This window comes from Piliocolobus tephrosceles, chromosome 8, assembly GCF_002776525.5.
Source record: "Piliocolobus tephrosceles isolate RC106 chromosome 8, ASM277652v3, whole genome shotgun sequence".
Lineage (NCBI taxonomy): Eukaryota > Metazoa > Chordata > Mammalia > Primates > Cercopithecidae > Piliocolobus > Piliocolobus tephrosceles.
In genome coordinates this window covers 43,517,959-43,537,313 of record NC_045441.1, presented here as the reverse complement: position 1 = coordinate 43,537,313, position 19,355 = coordinate 43,517,959, and the positions used below count along the sequence as shown (strand labels likewise).

At 45.7% G+C, this 19,355-nt stretch overlaps 1 protein-coding gene across 5 annotated transcripts in view; it reads right to left on the bottom strand.

Annotated features, from left to right (window-relative positions):
• EGFR (epidermal growth factor receptor) overlaps positions 1-19,355 on the bottom strand; it is a 192,024-nt gene that overhangs the window by 42,689 nt on the left and 129,980 nt on the right. For 4 of the 5 annotated variants that reach the window (XM_023232039.3, XM_023232040.1, XM_023232043.2 and 1 more), the window contains 11 exons: positions 16,179-16,247; positions 14,882-15,000; positions 13,090-13,231; positions 11,069-11,185; positions 10,360-10,486; positions 10,188-10,261; positions 9,276-9,366; positions 6,308-6,507; positions 5,021-5,153; positions 2,827-2,917; positions 1,247-1,404 (listed from right to left, as the gene is read on the bottom strand). In XM_023232039.3, coding sequence (XP_023087807.1) covers positions 1,247-1,404; positions 2,827-2,917; positions 5,021-5,153; positions 6,308-6,507; positions 9,276-9,366; positions 10,188-10,261; positions 10,360-10,486; positions 11,069-11,185; positions 13,090-13,231; positions 14,882-15,000; positions 16,179-16,247 — 1,321 coding nt within the window. The remainder of the gene's footprint in view (positions 1-1,246; positions 1,405-2,826; positions 2,918-5,020; positions 5,154-6,307; positions 6,508-9,275; positions 9,367-10,187; positions 10,262-10,359; positions 10,487-11,068; positions 11,186-13,089; positions 13,232-14,881; positions 15,001-16,178; positions 16,248-19,355) is intronic. The other variant, XM_023232042.2, reaches the window with a different exon arrangement.

The following is a 19,355-nucleotide window of genomic DNA, read 5'->3' as shown; positions in this document are numbered from 1 at the left end:
ACCACTGTGACTCTCACCTCCTCATAACCATCACCACCCTCATCACCGCCACCATTGTGACTCCCACCTCCTCATCACCATCATCACCATCAACAATGCTATCATTGACTCAGTATTCACCATTTTCCAGGCACCATTTTAAGTATATCATGTATCTTAACTCATGGTCACAAACATCCTGTTAGCTATGCAGCATCATTATCCCAATTTACAGAAAAGAAAGTGAGGCACAGAGAAGGTAAGACCCTTGCCCAAGGTCATACAACTCATACAGATGGATTCAGAGAAAGAATGAATAACATTTCCAAACAAGGCTGAGGATTCTGAGAAACAGAAGTAAGTGTGAACTACTACATGACAGCTGAACTTCTCTTTCTGATTGTTGAGTATGACCCAGTTTGATTGACAGCTTTACTATTCCAGTAAATTAGATACACACAATCAGAGTGCTTCTGCTAATTCCAATCAAAGTAGTTTTTTGGCTTTTGTTTTTTTGGGACAGAGTTTTGCTCTTGGTGCTCAGGCTGGAGTGCAGCAGTGAGATCTTGGCTCACTGCAACCTCCGCTTCCTGGGTTCAAGCGATTGTCCTGCTTCAGCCTCCTGAGTAGCTGGGACTACAGGTGCCTGCCACCACGCCTGTCTAATTTTTGTATTCTTAGTAGAGATGGAGTTTCACCATGTTGGCCAGACAGGTCTTGAGCTCCTGACTTCAAGTGATCTGCCTGCCTTGGCCTCCCAAAGTAATGGGATTACAGGCGTGAGCCACTGCTTCTGGTCCAGTTAAAGTAGTTTTAATTCAAGTAGCAACAACTTAACAACCAACTAGCTTTTAAAAAGTGTCTTTAAGCAACATTCCAGGCAATGTTACCTTTTATTCATTGCAAAACAGTTAATCCCCATGCTAACCTTAGAAATCTGGAGAGAGATGCAAAAGCCCCTGGAGACAGGCCGAGGTGGCAGCTGCCAGGACCTGTGCTCTTTTTGTCCCCCTACCCTCCTGTTGCAATGTGCAGCAAAGAACAACACAGGCCCAGCCGGAGACACGGTGCACGGCAGAGTCATTCCCACTGCACCGAGGCCTGCCCGCAATCATGTTGCTACTGCCATGGTTGTGGGGGCAAAAACACCTTAAGTAACTGACTCAAATACAAACCTCTGCAATTTGTTGCCTGAAAACTTTGGAGACATTTTCGATCTCTGAATTTGCGAGAGGAAATGTTCTGTTATCCTGCACTTTCCACTCACCCGTAGGTGCAGTTTGGATGGCACAGGTGGCACACGTGGCCGGCGTCTGCGTACTTCCAGACCAGGGTGTTGTTTTCTCCCATGACTCCTGCTGGGCAGGTCTTGACGCAGTGGGGGCCGTCAATGTAGTGGGCACACTGGATACAGTTGTCTGGTCCCTGCACCGAGGTGGAGAAAAATGTTCATGCATGTCTCTTTCTTTTCTCTTTCAAAATGGAAGTAACTTTTTACTTAAAATATTTAGTGTGTGTGAGTGGGGAAAGCCAAATGATAGAAAAATTCTTAAAGAAGAAAACGACTTCTTCTCTGATTGCACTTGCTTGATAAGGTCACTGTCAGTTGCTTAGCAGAAATTCTCCCTGTTTTTGAATGCATATAATATACACCAGCATGAACGAAATGATATTCTCTACATTATTGCATTCTGCTTAACACATTGTGGGCATCTTCCCTTGGTAAAACCATCTTCATTGGCCCATATGTGTATTTATGGTGAGACAGTCTTTCTTGCATATTATATTTGAAGCTAAAGGGAAGTTCAGAGGGAGGCAAATTTAAGAAAACCCACATGGGTGTTTCTCCAGTGACAGGAAGGTGGCAAGTCTCTGTGCAGTGGTTGGCATATCAAGGACTGAGTCATATGCTACCTTTGATTCTGTTTGCAAAAGTTGGAATAACCTTGCAAAACTCAAATAAAAGCATTGGGACTCAAACAAAAGCATTGCTCAGGTTGTGTGCCCCACACTTCAGAAGTAGCAGAAATAACACCAGCAGGGAAAGGCTTTCCCCTTGGCTAAGTTCTCTAATGTCGGTTTTGTCCACTCAAAGGCTGCATGTGCCCAGAGCCAACACAACTAGATGACTACGTCAATATGGCCAATTATTTTAATGACGGAAATTTAACCCACACCATGTAAACCTATAAACCAAGCCTTTACTTTGTAACCAGTCATGCTGGCAGCCTATCCCTCAAAACCCGGTCCTGTCATCTTCTGCCCAATTTAGAGAATGTCTAAAAAATGTTTTCAGTTAGTAGATTTACAACTGGCTGTTTAAGCTCACATACAAGCAGAGTTCCCTATATAATAACATTGATAATTAACAACATCAGGACATTTTGCGTGAGAGGGGCATGGATTCTCACTCATATTCTTTACAAGATTATTGTAAAGACTGTGCAGCTTAAAAAGTTTTGCTAGGAATTTCTTTAAAACTTCTTCAATTAATTATAAAGTAATGTTAAAAATTTGAGGACATTTGATGAAAGTGATAAAGCAATGCTGACTAGGTCAGGGATGGGGGAAACCAGGTAAAAACAGCCGCTGTTAAATGTGAGGATGTGATAAGCTTAGATAAGGTTGGGGTGTCAGCAGAAAGAGTGAATGTTCATTGCAGGCGGGTGTGTGCTAATGTCACAGACACTCTTCCTGGACAGCACTGTCAGAGCCTGCAGTCTCCTCTGGGAAGTGGCTCTGATGGCTGTCCTGCCCACATTGGATGCCCTGGGCCATCGTCACCATTCGGCTTCTGTGAAGGCCCTTCCCATGAAGTGGATGTGGATAGCAGCAAGGGGCTCTTACCCGTCCCGTGCAGGTGATGTTCATGACCTGGGGCAGGCATTCTGGGTGGCACTGTATGCACTCAGAGTTCTCCACAAACTCCCTTGGCTCGCTGAGAGGAGGAAGAGGAAACCTGTCAGCCCTCCCCTGATACATTGTTGCAGGAACACAAATCACCTCTCTGAAATTCCAAATAACTTCAGGTAATGGTCAAGGAGTTGGAACTCCAGGACTATACAGTAATACAATCAGCTGATTTTGTTAACTGAATCCTGGGTCATCTTCTCTCTGAGTAAACACAGGAGCTTCATTCATAATCAAGATATCTTTTCTGCATTTTCTACAGCATAGTTTTTGCACATTGGGTAAGCAAGTCAAATGATAAAAGAAAAGACAATCCTGAAGAGGTGTACCCTGCCTCTAATACCAGATTCATGGTTATTGAAATTAAGCTGGAAAAATGATAATTTTAGGTTATGTGACAGAAAAAGGAAGGAGGGAGAATGAACTTGCTCAATGGTTATTATTAAAAATGGTGAGTGTGGAACACAGGTGTGCAAAACTTAGCTTGTAATATTTTGACATCCCTCAAGATGTACAGATCAATGTTAAGCAAGAAGCTGATGTTTGATTGAAAAGACAGAGTAGGCGTGTGGCTGTTTGTCAGGAAGATTGGACTCTGCCTGGTAGTCAAGCATAGTTCTATCCTCCAGCAGTGAACAAGGAGTGTTTATTCTCAAAAGCATGTGCCTTGGCCAGGCGCAGTGGCTTATGCCTATAATCCCAACACTCTGGGAGGCCGAGGCAGGCAGATCACTTGAAGTCAGGAGTTTGAGACCAGCCTGGCCAATGTGGTGAAACCCTGTCTCTATTAAAGTTATGAAAAATGAGCTGGGCGTGGTGGTGCACATCTCTAATTCCAGCTACTTGGGAGGCTGAGTCAGGAGAATCACCTGAACCAAGGGGCAGAGGTTGCAGTGAGTTGAGATCACATCATTGCACTCTAGCCTGGGTGATGGAGTGAGACTCTGTCTCAAAATACAGCAACAAAAATGTGTGTGCCTTTCGTCCTCCCCTTTGGACAGTGGCACCAATTAAACAAAATATGATACAGGGTTGGGGCTTCTGTGCTTCTTCTCCGGGTCACTGCCCTTGCTGAAGGGGGCTAGGCTTGCAGAGGGAGCAGGTGCTGCTGGACACCAGGCTTTTCTACACTAATGGAAGGACATGGGGCTCCCCACATGGGTATTTTCATCACCTTGCCTCTTAAGAAACACTTGAAAACTGAAAACAGGAGACCACTGTCCATTTGTAGCCGTAAGGATTGCATTAATATTCCTTACTTGAAGTTGAAGCAGCACTACTGATTATGTGATTTGTTCTGAGCCTATCAGCTAAAGAATTCCTATAGAATTGAACTTGGTCCTCTTATCCTGTCCTAAATATTTCTGGATCCAAGCTGTGGTCCATGCCCAGGGAGTAAAAAAGGAAGATTTCCTACAGCCTTCTGTAATTCCTATGGTGCTCACCAAATTCCCCTTTTTCTTTAAATCTTCTAAAACATGGCCTTGGCCTCTATCCTTCAGTTTTACTTTCCTATTTATTTTTTGTCCTCATTTGTCGTTCAAAGCCTTATGTCAATATCAAGATCCTCAGAGCATCCACGAACTGCACCTTTTATTGATTGCAACTAAATTCAACAAGCATCACTATGAATTATTTCTTTGTCCGTGGGTATATTTAAAGCTCCTGGTACTGTTTGATGTTCAACACATGCTGGGGGCACATAAAACAGATATTAACTTGGCAATATAATTTGTGTTAATTTATTTTCACACACCAGGAATCGGGCACTGCAAAGAAAAGCCCAAATGGCCATGGTGTTGGCCAGATGAACCATTGATGACTGTCTCATTTGTCTTAGGAACTTTTTGTAGCTTAGACAAATTTAAGATACTTCCAGGAAAAGAGATTCTATAAATTATTGGATTAAATTAGGTAATAATACTTGCTTATTTCCTATTGTGATTAACTTTGCCAAAAAATAAAGCAGTCAAACAAATTCCCATCTCCCCACAGAAAACCCCCAAACCTCCAAAAGTCAAGGGCAAAGAATAAAAGGAAAATAATCAAACAGAATGCCTGTAAAGCTATAACAACAACCTGGAGCCTTATTTTTGATCAAAGCCAGGGGATTAAAGAAATAACCTCCTACCCCTCCAGGATGTTGCACTTGTCCACACATTCTCTGCCTCGGCTGACATTCTGGCAGGAGACGCAGTCCCTGGGCTCCGGGCCCCAGCAGCCCTCGGGGGAGCACAAGGCATGGCAGACCTGGCCTGTGGCCTCTGTGGAGACAGAGTGGGTCACAGCAGTCAGTGACGGAGCAGGGACCCGAGGGGCCAGAGGAGATGGCACCTTCCCAGGAGGAGTCCTGTGCTCCGTGACTTTGGGTGGCACAGACATGCTGGGCATCCCTGAAGGAGGAGGACACAGACTGGGCTTCCCAGAGGCCAATAGTGACTGGAAGGACAAAACAGTTGTGCTGGCTGCTGGGAAGACTGAAATGTGCCTGACAGTGGAGGACAGGTCTTCCTCCTGGTGGGAGCCAGGCGCTCTGGCACCCGAGAGGGGGTGCCATGAGTCCTCCCCTTTGGCAATGGCATCAATTAAACCAGACGGGACTCCTTGTTTTCTGTGCTCCCACAGCCACCACCCCTGCTGAAGGGGCCAGGCGTGCAGAGGGGCAGGTGCTGCTGGGCACAGGGTGTGTTTTGATGGTGCCCAGGGCAGCCTGGAGCAGAGCTGGTGATGTTCTGATGACAAATCCCACAGCCGATAGGGGCCATTGGGCCATTGGCTGTGTGCTATGTGCTAGGCACCATGGAAGGGTTTTACACACAGAATTTCACTGAATTCTCTCAAAGCGCTATGGCGTGGGAATCATTCATATCTCCATTTTATGGATGAGGAAGCCAAAACCTAAAGAGATGAAGGGAATTGACAGGGGCCTCGAAACTAGGGAGGGCAGACCAGCACCTGACTCAAAGCTGACGCTGCCCATGGCCAAAGCCCAGCACAGGCCAGGCTCTTGCCAGCTTCAAAAGCTCTAGAGTAAGAACAGGAAGTGTTGATGTAAAGTGTTCATTCCATTCCTGTGTGTGTGTGTGTGTGTAGCTGCAATCTTTACAGGCTGAAATGAGCAGAGAGTGACCTACAGCTAAAAGGTAATATAACTAATACTAAATTTAGTTACTTAAATTACAAATAATTGGTAGCCTAAACCTCAGGGTAAATTCATCCTATTGAATGATAATGATCTGGAAAAAGTTTTAATGGAGTTCACATGGTAATTTCACAATTAGGAATCTTAAGATTTTAATTTGCTTCTTAAGGAACTGAAAAAAGGATTTTAAATGGGAATAGCCCTTCAATATTCTAAATAAAAATAAAGGACCCATTAGAACCAATTCCATAAACAAAAGAGAAAGCAGTGACTTACTGCAGCTGTTTTCACCTCTGTTGCTTATAATTTTGGTTTTCTGACTGGAGGTCCCAAACAGTTTTTTCCAGTTTATTGTATTTGCATAGCACAAATTTTTGTTTCCTGAAATTATCACATCTCCATCGCTTATCTCCTTGAGGGAGCGTAATCCCAAGGATGTTATGTTCAGGCTGACGACCGCAAGAGAAAACTGACCACTACATTGGAAAGAAGAAAAATCATGTGGTGAAAATTATAAAAACAATGTATCCCTGAAAACTTTGTTTTTCCAGACCACCTTTGATTGGCTACAAACTGCTTTCCAATGACGGTAAGTCATGCTGTAAGTCAGTATGTAAGTCAAAGAGGCACATACTGCAACTTTTGAAAACTGCAGGTGTTTTTCAAGTTCCTGCAGGCAAAAGCTAGTTCCTTATTTATTTAGTATCTTTAACCCCAGTGGCAGATGGGGAGGATGAATAAAATGCCTTAATGTCATTATATTTTCTCCATTTTCATTTTGCCTGGAAATTGAGAACATATTCTAAAAAAGCCTCTCAAACAGCCAAATACACTTCAAAAGTGTGGGTTTGTCCTTCTGTCCACCACCCAACCTGTCCCTCTATCCATTCATATATTTATTGAACAAACACTTGATGTTCTCTGTCCTAAATTCTGTGTAGGTTAAATATGTTTCCTCCTCTCAAGGACCCTTGATCTGGTGGTGACACAACCCTGTAAGCAGATAATTTTGAGTCGGTGTGAAGAGCACAGTGAGTGTGGGCAACATGGAAGCAAGGAGCAGGGGCCTCTGAACAGGTCTGGGAAGGATGCCTGGGAAGCCGGGCCTTCCTCCAAAAAGCTATGCCCAAGGTTGTGAGGTCCTGAGAGCAGGAACTGTGGCATTTTCTTCACCATCCAATATGATGCTAGGACGCTATTGGGTGGTCCAATGTGTATATCAGATGACTGGATGGAAGTCATTCAGACTGAAGGGGGGATGTCTTCAGTCACCTGGAGGAGCAGGAAGGCACACGTTGGACATGAGAACCACTAGCCCCTGAAGGACCACGATGGGTGTGAGAACCACTAGGCCCTGAAGGACCACGATGGGTGTGAGAACCACTAGCCCCTCCTGGACCATGATGGGTATGAGAACCACTAGCCCCAGCCAGACCATGATGGGTGTGAGAATCACTAGCCCCTGCTGAATCACAATGGGTTTAAGAACCACTAAGCCCCTGCCGGACCACGATGGGTATGAGAACCACCAGCCCCAGTGGACCACGATGGGTGTGAGAACCACTAGCTCCTCCTGGACCACGATGGGTATAAGAACCACTAAGCCCCTGCCGGGCCACGATGGGTATGAGAACCATCAGCCCCACTGGACCACGATGGGTATGAGGACCACTAGCCCCACCGGACCACAGTGGGTGTGAGAACCACTAGCCCCTCCTGGACCACGATGGGTGTGAGAACCACTAGCCTCTCCTGGACCACGATGGGTGTGAGAACCACTAGCCCCTCCTGGACCATGATAGGTGTGAGAACCTCTAGCCCCTGCAGGACCACGATGATGCAGGCTGGGAGGGCTGGGCTGGTTTGGGGAGGGAGTAAAAGGCCAGAGTGCACCTTGTGGAGGAGCTGTCTGTAATTGAGAAGGAGCCACAGGAAAGAGATCTGCATTTGCAGGAAGCTCTCATCTGACCCCAGGCTGGGGGGGACTGGGCCAGCTGAGAGCACTGAATGAAAAGACTGATGTTCAGATGTTGGATGGCAGGGGGTTAGAGTATCATCCGGAGACTTCTCCTCTCCCTGCTGCTCTTCTTTCCCCCATCTTTTTCCTTTCTCCTACACTGATGAGTGGTCTTGCACAGGAGCCTGTAACCAATATCATTAGGAATTCTCCCCCACATATGCCCAGGGAGGCCAGAAACCAGGGAAGAGCCAGATGTTCCTTGCAGGGCAGGCCTGGAGCTTCAGTGAGTCATGACCTGGAACCTGTGGCCACCCTGCCTCAGTAGAAGCTGGAATCACCAGACTTCTCATTAAATGTGAGAAGTAAGTAACCCTTATCTTGTTTAAATCCCTACAGCTAAGCCAACTGGCTCATACCAGCCATCCAAGAAAATTGCTCTAAATCTCTTGTTTTTATAAGAATCTCAGGCAAAGAAGGTATTCCAGAGAATTCAGAGCAAAAAGGCTTTTCTGGGAAGCAACGGTAGCCACATATTTAGTATCAGAGATTCAGAGCCAAGGGAGTTTATGGGAGGCAATGCATATTTCATGCACTCTTATTCCCTTTAATGTTGCACAGTATTATCTAGTGCTTTAGGAGTCAAGCAGGGGCAGCAGTTCTCATAAGGAGGCTGCTTCCAAGGCAGGTTTCACTAAGAGATTCCCATCTCCTCCTCCACACCACTAAACTGATGATTACCATTACCATATTGAAGATGCTTGTGTGTGAGCACCTGCAGGTCTATTCCACTGTCAAAGCTGAAAATGTGGAAATTCTTAAAGAGTGGTGCTAAAAAGTCTATCTGGTCCCTGTGATAAGATGTGCATAACCTCAACTGCATCCTGAGAAAACACCAGCCGAACTGAAATGGTTAGACAGTCTGCAAAGTACCTAAACAACACGTTTTATAAGGGTCAAGGCCATGAAAGACAAGGAAAGACATAGGAGCTATTACAGGTTAGAATGGACTGAAAAGATCTGACAACTAAGTGCAATGTGGGATCTGGAGTGGACACAGAAGCAGAAGCATTGGCGAACGCTGAGAAGTCTGTGGTTTAGCGGACAGGCTGTGCCAGTGGTTGTTCAGTCTTGATCCTTGTGCCTGCTCATGTGAGATAGCATTCGGGAATGCCGGAGAGAGATACAGGAGCTCTGTGCCCTATCTTAGCAACTCTCCTGTTAAGCCTAATTTCCAACTAAAAAGGCAACATGTAATCTACCAGGCTTTGGCTGTGGTCAACTTACTGTTGCTTGGTCCTGCCGCGTATGATTTCTAGGTTCTCAAAAGCATGGAGGTCCGTCCTGTTTTCAGGCCAAGCCTGAATCAGCAAAAACCCTGTAAGGCAGAAGAGACTCAGACACATACCACACAGGAGTTTCTTTTTTGTGTGAGACATTACTCTAGACTCTCAAGGACTTTGTATTATAGGAACAGTGAGTGGGAAAATTGGACTTGCGTTCTTTTTCGTTATCATCTTCTCTGAGTGTACATGCGAATGGGCGGATGCAGGCCAGCCAGAGTTCACAGCTGCCTCCCGCCTCCCCCAGCGATTCCGCATGTCTCCCGCCGCCCCTCTGGCTGTGGCTCTGGGACCCCTGCTGTGCGGCGTATCTGATTACCCGGAAGAGGCTCCTGCTGCGATTATCTGCCAATTATGGATCACATACAAGGAGCTTTACAGATTTTCCTTATTTGATTCCAACCCTAAAACAGTCGTGTTATATAGGTCTAATTTTCCCATTTTAGAGAGGAAGGAAGCGGAGCTCAGGCGGCAGTCATGGACCCGAGGCTTGCCCGTGGCCCCACAGGGCTCTGGCATCCAGTTTCAAAAGCCTGAGGCCCGGGCTGCCCCTCACCTACCCCTGTCCTCTCCCTCTATGCCCAGGGGTTATGGCCCACCAAGGCAGCTGGCTGAGGCCGGGTAGGAGGGAGAAAGCGTGTTCACATGGGCAGCGAATGACCCAAGCCTGGGCTTAACGTGTCCCCTTTTGCCTGCAGGGGAAATTGCACTTTTGAAAAGTATCAAAACATTAGCCATTAATGGTAAAATTTCGGAAGAAATGTTTTTATTTCAAGGGAGAAGGAAATATGTCGAAAAGTTCTCGCTCTAAAACACTGATTTCCCATTTATATTCATGCAATAATTCAGCTCAAACCTGTGATTTCCTTTACGGTTTTCAGAATATCCAGTTCCTGTGGATCCAGAGGCGGAGTGTGTGTGAAGGAGTCACTGAAACAAACAACAGGTGATTATTGATCACCAGTCTCTACCAGTTAAAAAGGCAGACTTTGTTTTTCTCTATACAAGTAACTGAACCTGTGACTCACCCCCTAAATGCCACCGGCAGGATGTGGAGATCGCCACTGATGGAGGTGCAGTTTTTGAAGTGTTTAATATTTGTAGCATTTATGGAGAGTGTGTCTTTAAATTCACCAATACCTATTCCGTTACACACTGCAGAGATAAGAGAGACGTGTATTCAGTTCACATTTGGTGAATTAAGAATAGCTAGGGATCCACAGGCAGAGGGAAGCAGGAAGGAATTCCAGTTGCGGGAACTGCCACTGCCACATCATCCTTCATTCACTCAACAAACACTGATGCGGCTGGGGAGGGTGTCGGGGGGAGGGGGACACGAGGACCTATAGCACACTTTGGGGCTACGGTGGTGTAGGAGATGCCATCACTGTCACCCACACGGACCTTGCATTCTCCTCATTATTTCCCATGTGCTGCGTGGAGCTGGACTGCTTCCAGCTCTGCCTTCCCTGGATTCTCCCCAGGGCTGGGCATCTGGCAGCTGCTGAGGGGCTGGCTCTGTGCACTGTTCTCATCAGAGCCCCCCACCCTATCACAACCTTCAGTGCCTTCCCATTGCCTAACCTGGCTTTGCAGCTTTATCTTCTGTTTTAAAGAAATGATATTTATAGTTGTTTTTTAACGAGAAGAAGAAGATGTATTCATTTGGAGGTGGCATGAAAGCCCAGCCTCAGCAGCTGAGAACAAGCCTCATCCGCACACCAGTGGGCTTCCTACCTTTGCGGCAAGGCCCTTCGCACTTCTTACACTTGCGGACGCCGTCTTCCTCCATCTCATAGCTGTCGGCCCCGCAGGCTCGGACGCACGAGCCGTGATCTGTCACCACATAATTACCTGGGGAAGAGAGCATGAAAGGAAGGTGACGACGGTGGCGCCAGGTGCTCGGGCCTCACACAGACAGTCCAGGTCCTCCTCTCGAGGACTGATGGAAAGGCTCCATCCTCCTTTGGCTTTATTTACTTTAAGGACAAAGAATGAAAGGTTGCAAATAGAAAAGGAATTCTGTTCAATAGTTTAATAAATTCTAGGCCACAATGTGGATAATATAGGTGTTTCATCAGGGCAGGAAACAGGTGCCAGGGAAAAAGCATGGCGTTGCTCACTAGGTTAAAGCACCTCTGTGAGCTCATGTTCTTCCTTGTAGGATCTGTCCTCAGGGCTTATGGTTAAAGCTGGAATGCTCATTAAAAATGCGTAAACCTAAAAAGAGCACTCTTCCACTGAAGCAGCTATAGGTGAGGCTGCATTTTATTCTTGCGGCTGATGCCAGCTTTGCTCTCCATGGCCCTTCCTGACTTGGCCCTGGGTCCCTTGAGGGGCCAGCTGTTCTGTGTCCCAGCAGGCACCTCAGCCCTCTCCACCCATCTGCTCCCACCTTTAAAGTAATTCATTTGTGTTGATAGCTGACTTCTGTGTTATTTTTAGGAGCTCTATGTGTTCCTTTTTTGTTTGTTTGAGATGGAGTCTTGCTCTGTCACTCAGGCTGGAGGGCAGTGGTGTGATCTCAGCTCACTGCAACATCTGCCTCCTGGGTTCAAGTGATTCTCCTGCCTCAGCCTCCTGAGCAGCTGTGATTACAGGTGTGCACCACCACGCTCAGCTAATTTTTGTATTTTTAGTAGAGACGAGGTTTCACCCTGTTGGCCAGGCTGGTCCTAAACTCCTGACCTCAGGCAATCCAGCCCCCTTGGTCTATCAAAGTGCTGGGATTACAGGCATGAGCCAATGGGCTACTGTGCCTGGCCTCTTCCTGTTTTAAGTTCCCCAAGAAGATCCTCAAAAGTATTTATAGGACCTTAGTGATTCTTCTGTGAACCATCTGCTCTCGGTATCTCAGGCTCGAAGTATTTTCCTATAGATTTTAAAGCTCTATTAAATCCTTTCTCAAAGACTATATCTGTGTCATCACTGTGGCACATTTTTCTTTAGCTTTGTTTGTCATTTACCTTATAATGGCTTATTATTTTGTATTTTTTTTCCCCATACAGAGTGTAATATTTTTCACTACACAAATCTGGCAGGGTAAAATCTACCCCTCATAATTTTTCTTTCAATTTTTTTTCTCAGTTAATCTCCCCTTCTAGAGATCAATACTGGCTTCTAAAACTCTTTCATTAGACAAAGTTTTGCTTTCTCTATCAGGAAGTATTTTATGTCACAATTTCCCTAGACTCTGGAGTCACCAGTACAAATGTAAGTACAAACAAGCAAAACTCAAACCCAAACCATTAAAACAAAACAAAATAAAAACAAAGAGAAAACCTCTGCAATACTCCTAAGAGGCATAACTTTCACTAGAATTTTAATCACTCAAGAAGGCAGGTCTTCTGATAGACTCTCTGATTTTAGTTTATTAAATACCTGCTTGGCACAAGCACTAAATAGTGACATGCCCACGGCTTTGTGCCCAGCAGACAACTGAATACCCTCGGCTGGGGATGCTGGATGAGTGGTGAGGGCTGAGCAGCAGGTGTTTCTCCTGTGAGGTGGCCTGGTCCCAAGTTCTGCCCTGTGCACTGAGCAGCCCCCGTGGGTGGAGATGGCCACCACCTGCCCGCTCCTCGGGAGCAAGGCAGCCCCTCGCCTCTGCGACTGGATGGGCACAGGGTTGCCTCCCCCTAGTGAGGCAAACACATCCACCCAAAGACTCTCCAAGATGGGATACTCCAGGGCTCAGCAGGAGACAGAGCGGGACAAGGATGCCTGATCAGTCAGAGGGCCCACAGAGGAGGACTCACGGGGACACTTCTTCACGCAGGTGGCACCAAAGCTGTATTTGCCCTCGGGGTTCACATCCATCTGGTACGTGGTGGGGTTGTAGAGCATGAGTGGGGGGCAGGTGTCCTTGCACGTGGCTTCATCTCGGAATTTGCGGCAGACCTGTGGAGGAGAAAGGACACGCTGGGCAAGTGACGTAAGGACACTTGGCGCCACACACGGAGGAAGCGCAGCACTTTGTTGACTCCTGTCAGAAAGCCCAAGTTACCATCTTCATTCACAGCTCAGTGTTCAACTAGTGGGGGAAACTGAGCTGGTGCCCTCTGCAGAGTCAGAAAGACCCTTCTCTAAAAAGTCCATTTTTTTCTTAGGTGCACTGTCCCACCTATCATAATTTATGGATTATGATAAAAATACATCTCTTTTTTTTTTGAGACGGAGTCTCGTTCTGTCACCCAGGCTAGAGTGCAGTGGCCAGATCTCAGCTCACTGCAAGCTCCGCCTCCCGGGTTTACGCCATTCTCCTGCCTCAGCCTCCCAAGTAGCTGGGACTACAGGCGCCTGCCACCTCGCCCGGCTAGTTTTTTGTATTTTTTAGTAGAGACGGGGTTTCACCGTGTTAGCTAGGATGGTCTCAATCTACTGACCTCGTGATCCGCCCGTCTCGGCCTCCCAAAGTGCTGGGATTACAGGCTTGAGCCACCGCGCCCGGCCAAAATACATCTCTTTACTAACATACAGAAGATGGAGTTCACATATTATAGCGGTGACTATGGAGTGAAATTATATTTAAATTCAGATTACACTAGGCTTCCCTTATAAAGTACAGTTGAGGGTACATTTTATAATGTATTGCTGAATGGCAGAAAGCCTTGCTAGAACGATGCCCTGTAAAGGGGCCAGACCCAATGCAGCGGGGGCTCTCCCTAGGATCAACCCTACATCTTCACAGTCTTCTCCCTGGGGCTCACATTAGGAACAGCCCAGGCCAACCAAGTCACAATTCCTGGGTCTGGGTCCAGCCTCTGGAATTTAGGAATCTTCCCTGAAACCACAGAGAGATCTGGATTTAGTCTTAGGGAGGGCTTTGTCACACCAGCTCCCACTCCAGCAGTCACATCCACCAGCCTTGGCGTCTCCAGGACTTCCAAGACACTTTTGACCTGCACCCTCCAGTGCTGCCCAGAGCCCGCTGGGGCAGCAAGGCTTCTGCTGGCACTTTCTGCAGTAATGGGGTGAGAGTGAGTATTTCAGGACCCCTTGAGGGCAGGGTGCAGCTCAGGAGGTGCCTGAGCAGTGGTGGAGGAGCCGAGGGATCCGTGTCAGGAGGCCCTGATGCAGCCCCAGTCAACAAGACCTGTGCGGCTCTCCACAGGTATCTTAGGGACCTCACAGTGTCAAGTCTCTAGACGTATAGCCGATGTCAAACAATAAAGAGAGTGTGCTGCTGGCAACAAGGCACATTCATGCAAATACTTGCATGTAGTATTTAGTGCTTGTTCTCTGCCCAGTTCCTAATGCTGGACATCACAGGCATCGCATCATTTAAGCCTTCAACTGGGAGAGACTTTGTTATGCATCATTGTCAGGTGAGGAAATGGAGGTATAGAGGTCCTATCATTTTCCCAAGGTCTCAGTGAGTGGTGGAGGCAGGATACTAAAGATACTTTGTCACCAGGCAGAGGGCAATATCCTGTCTGTTACTACAAATACTAATTGACAGCTCCCCCACAGGAGGTCCTCTGTCGTGGTGTGGGTGGAGAGAGTGCAGCCACAGCCTGCTCCAGGGAGGCTGCCAGAGGGGCACCTTACCAGGCAGTCGCTCTCCCGGGGTCCCGTGCAGCCCGCGGCACACTGGTTGTGGCAGCAGTCACTGGGGGACTTGCCGCGGCAGCGCCCGGAGCACTGCTGGGCACAGATGATTTTGGTCACTGAAAAAGAGCAAAGGTCCCCCGTGAGCTGAAGAGTGAGGGTAGGATCATTTCCCAGGGACGTCGCAGGGTGCTTGAAGACTTTTTCACGAAAAAGTGAAGACACATTTGCTTCCAGTGAAATCACACTCAAGCTAAGTCAAACCGTGCCCTTTTCTGATTGCCTCTTTTTTCTCCTGATTTATTTTTAATCACTTAAGAGAGCTGATCAGATCAAGTCTAGACTTTGAGACCTGCTAAATAATTAGATACATCTTGGGCGATGCAGGAAGCACATACAAAGAACAAAAATACCTGCTGGGAAGTAGTGTTTAGAAGGGTCTAACAGCCACCCCACAATTCAGCTTAAGGACATAGGGTCCGTTTTTGAGCTCATGTCCACAGGTTCCTTGGCCACTGAGAGGCTGAGCCAGACAGCCATACCCGGGAGAATGGCCCCGTCCATCACAAAGCACGGTCCACATGGAAAAGTCCCCATGAGAAACAGTGCTCAGGCTTCTGTGTAGGTGGATACCAAAGAAAGCCAGGGAGGGAAAGGAAACAAGAAAGCTGGTGACTGCTGTCAACAGGGACAAGTCTTCCATTCCCAGGAAAGTGTGCAGTGTTCAGAGGACAGGGCTGGGGTACCTGCTGATGTTCACTTATTGTTGTTGTTGTTGTTGTTTTGAGACGGAGTCTCGCTCTGTTGCCCAGGCTGGACTGCAGTGGTGCGATTTCGGCTCACTGCAAGCTCCGCCTCCCAGGTTCACGCCATTCTCCTGCCTCAGCCTCCCAAGTAGCTGGGACTACAGGCGCCCGCCACCACGCCCGGCTAATTTTTTGTATTTTTAGTAGAGATGGGGTTTCACCGTGTTAACCAGGATGATCTCAATCTCCTGACCTCGTGATCCGCCCACCTTGGCCTCCCAAAGTGCTGGGATTATAGGCGAGAACCATCGTGCCCGGCACCTGCTGGTGTTCACTTATTTGTGACAGGCTGAAGCACCCAAAATAGCCCACCCTGGATTAACCACATGGGGTGAGATTTGCAAGACTGTCCTTCACCTACCAGTTCACATCTGGCCCTGTAATAAAATAACTCTCCGGAGTCTTCAAAGGGAAAACAAATCCAATCACCTAAGTAAGTGAAGGAAGAGAGGGGCAGTCACATGTGGGTCTGAGGCTGTTCACTGACTTACGTTTCTGGCAGTTCTCCTCTCCTGCACCCCAGCAGCTCCCATTGGGACAGCTTGGATCACACTTTTGGCCTGAAATGTAAAAGTAATAGATGCATATCTCAGTGAAAGGGAAGGAATGATGAGAAACTGATGGCGCCCTTTCCCAGGCCTGAGTTAAGCACGTTCAATTAATGAAGACAATCTTTTCAACTTATTCTCTGATTGTTTGGCTGACTGGTTTGTAGAATCACTTAAGAGACCCTGATAAGAAGATGAACCGTGAACTGCTTTTATTTACATGTCAGCTGTGGAAACTGAGGCAGAGAGTAATTACTGATACAGGCCACGTAAGCGAGAATTTTTCATGAATTTGAGGTTCCTTGTTTACAATCTGCTTAGGCATGGAGCATTCCCTGGCATCTCCTGCCACAGCTAGAGTGTCTCGTCTGGCTGAGCCTTTGGCATGGACCCACTGCTTCCTTGCTGTGTCCAGTCTTGAGTGACTGCATGTGTCAGCCATTCTGAGATTGTTAAGTCATGGCCTGTAAATAAAACCTTCTAGACTCCAAACCAGAGAGAAGCACAGAATGGTGCACAGAGGGTGAAATGTTAACAGTGCAGATCACTTTAATGACTGTGTAAAATCTTAGCTATCTGGTCAATTTTTGCAGTTTTTATAATTAGTTGATTACAAATTATAGCTGCAAAGGTTTTCCTCTCATCTGTCGTGTTTTCTTTTTATCAGTATTGAGAAGTCTGAAGGTTGAAGTGCTATATCTATATAGAAAGAGCAGGTTAACCACCAAATTTGTTAAAGAGTCCAGTCATGCAGATATCTTTTACTGTGAAGGCATAGTAAACTAGAGGAGTTCATGGGTCCCGAGGTCCCCTGCAGTCAGGAAGAATTTAGATTTCAAACAGAAAAGCTGACGATCGATCTCCCATGTGACTGTGAAGCCAGGATACCACCAGGGCGAAGGGCGCTAATGCCGCACTGGTGCTCCTTAGAGTCATGAAGGCTGGGGAGGCTGGCATCATGATAGTGACAGCGGGGGATGGACGTTGTGAGGAGGGAGGCAGAGAGACTGCGACAGAGGTCTAGAGAAAGCAAGGTCATACAAAGGCATGCTAAAAGCAGCTAGGTCTGCAGCATGCAATCCCATTCTTTCTACTTTTTACCCTGTACTCACATATAATTTTCAAATTTCTATTATAAGCACGTAATCGTTGTGTAAGAGAGAAATGTTTAAAAGAAAAATGCATCTTTTCCTAACAGGGGAAACGTTTGCCAACAAACAAACTTAAGATCTGTTTATGATTCTAGTATTGACCATCTGTTACAAAAAAGAAATGCAGGCACATCGTATAAAATATGGATAATAGAAGAAAGCAAAAAGAAGGCATGAGACTCATCCAGAGTTAATCAATATAGACATATAAGTCTATGTATATACAGGAATTGGAATCCCACTATACATTGTGTTATAACCTTAAAAACCCAGATAAAACATGACAATTTTTCCATGCCTTTAAATATGCTTCTAACATGATTATCAATAGCATTGCTGCAGCATAATTTATTCAACCAATCTGTTATTTTTAGATATATAATTTGTTCAGAAAATTTATTAGAAGTAAGGCTGCAAGGATTCTTGTATAAGAATATGTTTGTACATCTCTTATGATTTTCACTTTCATTATTATTTCTTTTTCTCTTATTCCTAAGTGTGATATTCATTGGTCAAAGCTATACATACTTTGAAGCTTTAGATACATATTGCAGGCATATTGCCAAGCTTGGTTTTATTAACATACATGCCCACAAGCAGAACATGAGAATTTCTGTTTCTCCACACCCCAGCTGACCCAGGTGTTTAAAAGCAAAAGGAACCCAAATACTTCACAAAGGAAGATGTGATGCTTTCTTATTTTATTTTGACCTTTTTACTACATTAGAAAGAACATATTTCTTTATTTCTTGGCCATCTTTGTGTGTGTGTGTGTGTGTGTGTGTGTGTGTGACAGAAAGAGAGAGAGAAAGAGAGAGAGGGAGAAGGAGAGGCTGCTCATGTTCTGGGTCAGGTTTTTATTAAGAGATTCATCTCTTTCTTAGTCTTTTAAAGATGACTTCAGGGAGTGATATAGCAAGGACATTAACCCTCTTCATGGCAATCAGACATTGCACAATATTTTCCTGGTAGCCATTAACATATTTTACATGAAAGTTTTCTTTTATGATGTCAGATTTTGGCTTTTCTTCAACTTGATATTATAAAATATTCATCTTTACTTTATGTTTCCTTCCGGCACTTACATATGTTTTAAATATTATGCGTATTTAATATGCATTTGGAATTTATATTACATGGAGTAGGTGATGGATTTATTTTAATTTTCTTTCAAGTAAACTCATTCATTCTAACTTCTAGTGCCCAACTTCAACATAAACATAAAAGCTGGGCACACTGTGAAATTTTTCTGAATCTTAGACATCTTGTCCACAAAACACTTAAATCATCTCATGAGATTTTTTTTTTTTTTGGTGAAGACTAAATGAGACCCGTCCTGAGCAGGAATGTGTAGCCATAAAGCACCAGTCAAGAGACGGGCTTTGTTTACCGCAGGAGCCTGGCAGCAGTCCCAACTTGCCTCTAGATGGGAAGAAGGGAATTTCAGGTATCAGGTCGATGTTGAATTTGCACTCTCCAATGCGACTAACCCAACATACCTAGTTCTTTTTAAAAAACCCTTTATAGTTCTCTCACTTTGATATTTTTACCCCTAATAGTTAAGTCATTCCAGACAACTTATTGAACAATGAATTATTCCCTTATTGGCTTGAAATGTCAGCTCTTTATGGACTTTTAATTTTGCTAGGCTTATTCTTATTTGTCTTATTTTTATGTTTATTCTTAAAGCAATGCTATATTGGCCTATAGTTCAAAGCCCTGTAGTATTTGAGTCTTTTTACTGCACAAGCCCACTCATCATTCCCCTTTCCAGCACTTTCTTTGTGGGTCTTTCCCACAGTTGTTGTACAGAACATGGAGGCCTGCTATTGTGGGCTGCCTGACCTGATCCATGGCAAACACTGGCCCCATAACTGTTCCATGTTCATTAAAAAAAATGTGCACAATTTAACCTCCCCATTGTCCACCAGACAGCTGAAGAAATGCTAACCTTGATCTCATAATACGA